Here is an 8552-nt window from a genome sequence, read left to right on the forward strand (position 1 = left end):
CATAAACATGACACTACCCCCGGGGTTTACACAGACGAGCCGGCGAAGCAAGAAGAGCGCCAGAAGAAAGGGCCCTAGCCGGCGGGGCCCAGCCAGGACAAAAGGAGGTCCCACAAAGCGCCTACACCGGCCGCATTTGCGGTCGGGGTAGACGACGGATGGGGCCCACCTACGAAGGCTGTCCAGGCCTACACGAGATGAGGCAGGATAAAGAGGGATAATCCCCCTCGATCCCAAATCATTGAGGCCAATTTCTAGCCATAGAATAATGGCGCGCGCGGCGCGATAGAATGAATGGCCACGGTCCGTTTTACGGACCTACCTCCATTAGTATATGCTCGAAGTCGAAACGATTAAAAAAATGGCGTATGATTTCTTTCTTCGATTACTAATCGTTATTTCCAGGTGTGATAAGCACACAATAATTGCTCATCGAATTATAATTGAGATTTTCTGAAAGCAGCCACTCATGTGATTGTTTCAGTTCAGATCGTTTAATATATCGGAAATAAAAGATTTCATGAAAGTTTTTAAATATTGGCAGCACTTATAAAAGATTAAATGGGCATGCGCATACGCATGTCACGTTAGAAAAGTTGCGCACTGTGTGTTTATCTGATTATCTGTCATTTTGTGATAGCTCATGTTACGTTGCGTTGCTCTTCTTGGTTTATACTGAATTAAGGCGTTGTTGCGGCCATATTGGATCAATATTAATAGTGAGTGTGTGAAGAAAAACGGAAAATGGGTTCATCAAGACGACGGGATAGATCTCGCGACCGCGATAGAGACCGGGACAGAAGAGATAGGAGGCGAAGTAGATCCCGAGATAGGGACAGGCACAGAGACAGGGACAGGGACAGAGACCGTGATAGGGATAGGCATAGAGACAGAAGTCGAAGCCGTGATAGGAGAAGGGAACGGGAAAAGACACCGCCAGAGCCTGATGGTGATAAAATGATAGCCGATACCCTAGCTACTATCGCAGCTACTAGAAATTTTGCAAACTTGATTTCTAAAGAAGGGGATGGTAATTCCAATCATTCTACAGGTACGTTTTCTTGAATTTATTATCGTGTATGATGGAAAATATAATTGTCTTAAAGGTAGCGGAGATGACGAAAAGAAGAGAAAGAGAAGATCCCGGTGGGGTGGGAGCGAACACGAGAAGATTTTCATTCCCGGCATGCCTACGATTTTACCTCCAAACTTGGACAAAGATCAGGAACAAGCATATTTACGTAAGTAAAATTTTTTCAACAAGTACAAAAATTGTTAGATTGAGACTAGTGTTATTTTATTATGTCTAGGGGATGTGTTTAATAATTTTACATAGATTACCTCTTGGTAAGTACTAGAAACGTATATGAAAATGTATTAATGAAAGTTTTATGAGGTGTTACAGTTAATTTAGGTGGAATTGTATATGAAAATGTATTAATGAATTTTATAAGGTGTTACACATAATTTAGGTGGAATTGTATATGGTTATAAATATTACAACCAGTTTGTAAGTATAGATAATTTTCTGAAGTTACTTAAACCAAAGCAATAACAATTTACTTTTGCAGACACCAACTAGAAGCTTAATTATTATATTAAGCCTGTGGAAGAGAAGGATTATGTTAATATTATAGTAGATTAAGTATTCCATAATATGTTGCAGCTTTTTACAGCCTCTTAAAGCAATCAGAAATAAAATATGCTCTAGCAAGACTAACATTTATGTTTAAATATATATTCAGCAAAAAGTTGATTAATTTGCTCTATTTGAACTAAGCATCTAATAATATATTCTTTTAATTGGCTCGAGTCTAGCCAATATTTAATTAACAACACAATACTTAATGTTTCAATATAATTTTGTTTATAAATGCATCAAGTTCCCCCAAAAATAGGTATTTGGATAATCACATATTAAAATTAATGTAAGTACAAATGTGTTTTGCACTCATGGCGAAGCAATTAAAGTTCAAAAATTCTATGAATGTGTCGTGAATAATTTGAAAAATAGGTAAATAAGTTTATTCTGGTTTAAAAGAGTAAAAGGCAAGTAAAATTAATTTTTATCTATTTAAATATTCCACCAATATTATTTAACTTTTATATAGTATGTAAAATCAATTGAACTAGATTTTTTGGCATATTACTGTGAGGAGTTATATCTATCAAATAATATATTGCCTTTTTTGAAAATAGGTCTAGTTTCATATTGAAATTGTTGAAGTCTCTGGGTCAAAACATTTAAGTGAGTAAGGAGACCATCTATCACAGTCGATTTTACTGTTTAATGAATTAGGTTACTTTTACTATTATTAAAATCTGCCGAAATCTTCTAACTCTTGGGCATTTGCCCTCTTCTAACCCGTTTCATTACAGTTCAACTGCAGATAGAAGAAGTGAGCCGAAAACTCCGATCGGGCGACCTCGGGATTTCCCCCAATCCGGAAGAAAGGTGCGAAATGATCCACTGTCGTTTGTCTCCCAGTTTCAACACTCCTGCAAGAACTGTGGTTTGGCAACGATAAAAAAAAAACAGTCACTATAATGTTACACTTATTTTTTTAATAATTCTTAGTTGTCTCAATTAAAAGCTGGGTTATTTTTAAGTCACTAGATAAATGTTGGAAGTGGTTTTAACTTTCTAATGGAAAAACCGATTGACATGAATCAAATACTGATTGATTGAAAATTTGTACTTCGACCAGTTTGATAGCTTATATCTTGTTTGTCCAAAAATGGTGCAGTATCGAGAAGGCGGATCTAACAAACTAAGTTTCAGTTCGACAGCATTTGAAATTGCCTCGATATTAACCCAGAATTTGTGAAATTTTAACTCGATTTCAGAACAGCAACTATACTTGAGTCCCAAAGTGATAGGCAGTTCTTCGATTCAAAAATATGTTTTGGATACCTAAATTACCTACTACTCTGATTGGCCACTATAATTTTGCACGATACATTTTAAAAAATACACTGGAATAACAAAAATTTTTCCCGCATATGACATGAAAGAAAACGTCCAAACTGGATACTGGCACCTTGAAAATGAAAATACGTTGTACTAGTCTCTTTTTGTATATGATGAGTAAAGAATGAAAGATACAAATATCTGCTTGTAATAATAACATATAAGTGCACACATGCTGGCTAAATATATCAGTAGACCTATGCTAAATGAAGGGAATTTCCATGCAGAGAATATACAAAATTATTTTGTGGGACTAAAAAATAATAATTGTGGTTTTATTTATTTACTACTACTTACTATTTTGAAAGACAAGTATAATTGCCATTAAATCCGCGGTTTCATTAACCCTTTCACTGCTCCAGACGAGTTTATTCGCTAAAAATGTATAGGACTCAAACAGCTCCAGACGAATTAATTCGCTTGAATAGTTAAATGGGATCAGGCTAATTAAACCGTATATATTCGCAACCATGCGCATTAGTGACTCGGTTGTTGCAATTGGTATAGGGAATATTTGCGGACAGAGCTTATAGCAATTGTTGCAATTATTTTTAATAATAATTCCAAGATTGTTCATCTCTTTTTCAGTTTATATTTAGTACGGCTGTCGATATATTGTATTTTATTTAAAATAAATTCGTAAAAATTTCTAGAAAATTGACAGACAAGGAACAATGGCGGCAACGAGTTTGAGATTGAGCTAATGGATATTAATAACTAAACTATTACAATTATTTTGAAACCTTTAAACATATTTTAATTTAATTTAACACAACAATGTAAAAATATAAGTAGTCTAACTGCTCCAGACGAGTATACTCGCACGCTTTAGCGTACGGCGCGTTAGCTACGTTCAGATGTACCGCGCAGTGAAAGGGTTAAAAAACTGCATTCACCTTATAAAGAACTTAGATTGTGGTGTTTGTTATGAACAGTTTGCAGTATATGTCAAGTTCTTCTGAAATATTGAGGCAAATAACACAACTTTTCATAAATTTTACGTTATTTTCTGCGGTTAATCTTGAATTTAATTTTTAATAATAGAAAATGATACAAACGAGATAAAATGCTTATAAATAAATACAATAAACTGTTATAAAAAAAAGTTTTTCATGTCAAAAAAATATTTTTTTCAAGTCTTGGCAATAAAAATAGCCCAGCTTTTTTAAGTCAAGCATTTTAGTCTTACAGTATAAGTATTTATAAAAAAAATATATATATTCATTTATTCTTTTGCTAAAATAAAATGCCTTACTTTGACTTGGACTTTGAATTTGACTTTTTGGTCAAATCAGAATGTTAAATCAATTAATTTTAAATATTATTCAAAGTAACTGTATTTTTAGCAGTCCTTTCACATCAGCTAGTATTGGTTTTTTAAATTGTTCTGCTACATTCTAAAAAATGCTTGATGGTTATAGTTAGGTGAGATCAGATTAATCATATTTCTGTTTTAGATAAAATATCAAATATTCCTAATGAAAATATTCAATTTCAGCCACTAATAGTCAAGAAGGCCATTAATTAATTCTTTTCATTGCAGCAATTAATAATAAATTTTTCCTTAGGAAGTCTTTTCTGAGTCACCACACAATCCACATCATTATCTATTAAAGCTTACTTTAGCGATGCCATAATCATGTGGATTTTTCTTCAAAATTGATAACAATCAGGCCACTAATTAAGACCTAAAACGATCTTCCACACCACTGCAACCTAGATCAGTTATTATAGAAAAACTAATTTGTTATACGTTTTTATTAATAATCGGTGTTCGGATGCGGTGTGGGGGACCTAGGGCGGGTGTTTATTTTAGAATTTTTAATGCAGATCTCCATCGCCTGAGCCGATTTACAGCAGCGACGGCAAGAGGTTGAACACTAGGGAGTTTCGTACAAGAAAAAGATTGGAGGAAGAGAGACATGCCCTGGTTCTTAAAATGCAGTCAATTAATCCAGAGTTCAAACCTCCATTGGATTACAAGTAAGTTCATAATATAAAACATTTGCTACAGTGACTTATTCCACGACTTTGTAAGAAATTAATATCACCCTTTTATGAAATCAGGGTAAACAGTAATTTTCTGCAATTTTATATATTTAATGCTCAATAAAAGTTGCGTCATGCATTTCTATCTGCTAACCCTGCTTTATTTTTTAGACCCCCAGTGATTCGCGTAAGCGACAAGGTGATGATACCTCAAGAGGAGCATCCAGAGATAAATTTTGTGGGGCTTTTGATTGGACCCAGAGGAAACACTTTGAAAAGTAACATATTTTGAAATAGCGTTATTTATTTAAACGAATCATTGATTTTGATATTTGCAGCGATGGAGAAGGAGACCGGGGCCAAAATAATTATCCGCGGGAAGGGATCGGTGAAGGAAGGTAAGGTCGGACGGAAAGACGGGCAGCCTTTGCCTGGTGAAGACGAACCGCTGCACGCCTACATCACTGCTACAAATCCTGAATGTGTAAAAAAGGCAGTGGAAAGGGTAATTAAATTTTGTGATAATTATTGTTCGTGTTACTATCTTTTTTTTTTGCAGATAAAAGAAGTTATTAGGCAAGGTGTTGAGGTGCCGGAGAATCAGAACGATTTGAGAAGGATGCAGTTGAGAGAACTTGCACAACTCAACGGTACATTGAGAGAAAACGACGGAATGCGGTGCAATAATTGTGGAGCTACAGATCATAAATCGTGGCTGGTAAGTATTCGTAGTTAATTTTTTTAACTTTATAGGATATTAACTTGAATTATCTTAAAACTTTTTTCTGTGTATTACTGTCAAAATGAACTTTTCTTGTTAATTTCCTGGAAAGGTACATTTTCTTTCAGTTATACACCATTTTAAAATGATGTTTAACCATCTTTCGGGTCTGAATTTGAATGATGGATGACCTATTATCACTGATACGAGTATTACGTCAAAATACAAAACTGATACATTTTTTGCTATGTTTGCTAAACATTTTGTCCATTTCAGTGTCCTGACAAACCAAACGTTACCAACAACATCGTGTGCTCCAGTTGCGGAGCCGCAGGTCACATTGCCCGTGATTGTCGCTCCAAGAGACCCGGCCAAGGAGGTCCTCCACTACCGGGAGACAAAGCAAAGATCGATGAAGAATACATGTCACTTATGGCGGAACTGGGAGAAGGACCACCGCCCGAACAACAAAATGGGACTCCCAACACCTCACGCAAAACTAGTTTCAACATTTTCGAGCCACAGATGGCCCCAAGGCCTCTGATGGCTCCACCACCGATGGCTTCAAATCCGATGTCCATGCCGATGAATGGAATGCCACCACCGCCTTGGACGGGGCCTCCAAACATGCCTTGGCCTCCTGGTCCTCCCGGAATTATGCCGCCTCCACCGCCGCCCGGTGCTTCCAGTCCGCCACAGATGATGCCGTGGACGGCACAGCCTCCTCCACCGGGTGCTTCAAATGGGGCCAATTTACCACCTCCCTCCAGTATGCCCCCGTGGGGAGCCCCGCCTTTCAGCTGGCCTCCCAGTAACTGCCCCCCTCCCCCTCCTCCAGGGATCGATGTTAATAGCCTCTTAACGGCACCCCCTCCTCCACCACCCTCTTAATGTTCGTGTAAATATTTTGTAAGGTATGGAAAATAAAGTTTCCTTTTGGTAATATAATTTGTAAGTTAATTCTCAGCACTAGTATGTCTATTTGATGTAACTGTATCACATTCAATATATATGATTGATCACTAATTGTTCGTATTTTTTTAACCTTTAGATAATGCACGTGGTCCTAAAATTGGAGGAAATTCCTTTTCGATTTTTTAGAGAAAATTGATATTGCTAAGTATTTATTGGCTTCTACAGGGTGGTAAAAAGTAACCTGAATTGAATACTTTGGAGTTTTCAAGGTTCCCTGTACAAAATAAGTAGGGTGTTCACCATTTGGAAAACCTGAAATTTTCACAAAATTCAGATATAAACGATTATCTTGGAAGCGCTCCTGAAATGTTTTACTGTGGTACTCTAATTAAATTCTCCAAACTTAAACAATTCTGAAGAACATAATCTAAGCATTTAATATTTTTAATATAATACTGGATCATACATAGGAAACGTTTCTACAATTATTGATACAAAACAAATATTAACAAAGAACTGTTATAATTGAGCACTGAGCGACGTATCATATAAACTGTTTAAAGACAGGTGATGCTGCTTCAGTTTAAGCGTCACTCGTTCCCCCACACCTTAGTTTACTCACGTGTTGGCCACCTCGTTGCCATGACAACCGCCAAACAACACTACGAAGTGAAACGGAAAATAAACTGACAGAAATTCACTCGTTGAAATAAATCTTTCGGTAATAATTCTTACACTTTTTGTTTATGATATGGGTGTAGTAGATTATGTCTGATCACTCGGTGTACAAAAGTTTGGGATATACCAGTTTGTCGAGATAGAATTTTAGTACCAATATGTGGGTCATCTTCAGTTGTATTCAAAATAAGTTCTTCGTCTTGTACCCTGATTGTAATAGCACGTTCTCGAGTGTTATTGAAAAATTTGCCTGTTTCTCGAGCCCATCTTTCAACACTGGAAAATGTTTATCTATGGGGGATTACACAATTTGAAAATCTTTTCCAATATTCTTCAACACTTCTGTGGTTTCCTTCACAGAAACCTAACACTAATAGCATGTCAACTTATTAGCTAAATAAATGAAAACTTCCCGGCCATTTTCAAAACACTCGGCAAACAATTACTAAAATTAAATGACTTTCCTCATCGCCAAGTTTGACTTCATAGCCAACTTTTGAATTTTTGATGGTATTAAATTACAGCTACAATACATATTATTAGTTATTCGTGTTTTTGTTGAAAACGACAAAGTTTTTTGAAAACTAACAAGAAGTTTTAAAATTAAATTTTCCATAAAATGAATAATCTTTTAAGTCCCCCAGCGGGTTTAAAAAATTTTGTCACATTTTAATGATGCATCATCCATTATCAACCCTTTAAAATGCTTCAATTGAACTCTACTTACTGTCCATTAATGCTCTTGGTACACTTACACAATGTAACAAATTTAGTTTTTCTAAGTTCAAGTATGATATTGATTTTTTCGAAATTTGAAACCTCACTTTCAAGGTCTATAACTTCGCAGGCGTGCAGCTTCGTATAAAGGTAAGTTGCTTTAAATCACCATATTTTGGGTTTCCCTACATGCCCCTGCTCCGTGTCGGTTCTTATGCAAAACACCCTGTATACCTTGTAAGTAATAAACCACTTTATATCATTCCCTCAAATTCAATTTAGTTCCGTGATAATTTTTTTTAACTAGAAATGTGGTATACAAGCTGGAGAGCCTCTGTACGAAGTAAATCAAGACATCGGAATTCCAGACAATTTTTATCGTTTGGCTTCTAAAAAATTGATTCTGAGCCATCTTAAATGTTTTATATTTTCTTCCTCAGATAACGTGAGAAACCGCTAAAGTATCGAAATTAGCCCACTCTGTACTTTTTCCGCTTCACATCCAAATTGCTTTTGCAAACAAGTAAATAAAATTATAATATCTTTAATGAAATTACAAAA

At 35.7% G+C, this 8552-nt stretch overlaps 1 protein-coding gene across 1 annotated transcript; it reads left to right on the forward strand.

Moving 5' to 3' along the window:
- Positions 1 to 640: 640 nt before the first annotated feature.
- LOC108913152 (splicing factor 1) lies at positions 641 to 6707 on the forward strand. The gene is made up of 8 exons (XM_018718637.1): positions 641 to 1051; positions 1107 to 1241; positions 2380 to 2455; positions 4802 to 4954; positions 5132 to 5238; positions 5299 to 5465; positions 5520 to 5678; positions 5958 to 6707. The coding sequence occupies exons 1-8, from the start codon at positions 745 to 747 to the stop codon at positions 6570 to 6572; spliced, it is 1719 nt and encodes a 572-aa protein (XP_018574153.1). The 5' UTR covers positions 641 to 744; the 3' UTR covers positions 6573 to 6707.
- The last annotated feature ends 1845 nt before the right edge of the window (positions 6708 to 8552 follow it).

This window comes from Anoplophora glabripennis, unplaced genomic scaffold (genome assembly GCF_000390285.2).
Source record: "Anoplophora glabripennis isolate ALB-LARVAE unplaced genomic scaffold, Agla_2.0 scaffold478, whole genome shotgun sequence".
NCBI lineage: Eukaryota > Metazoa > Arthropoda > Insecta > Coleoptera > Cerambycidae > Anoplophora > Anoplophora glabripennis.

Excerpts from the sequence above, each read along its gene's own strand:
- LOC108913152 (XM_018718637.1), top strand. The coding sequence starts at position 745 with ATGGGTTCATCAAGACGACGGGATAGATCTCGCGACCGCGATAGAGAC. Across the intron at positions 2,456-4,801 it reads TCCCCCAATCCGGAAGAAAG|ATCTCCATCGCCTGAGCCGA; the intron begins GTGCGAAATGAT and ends TTTTTAATGCAG. Across the intron at positions 5,679-5,957 it reads CAGATCATAAATCGTGGCTG|TGTCCTGACAAACCAAACGT; the intron begins GTAAGTATTCGT and ends TGTCCATTTCAG.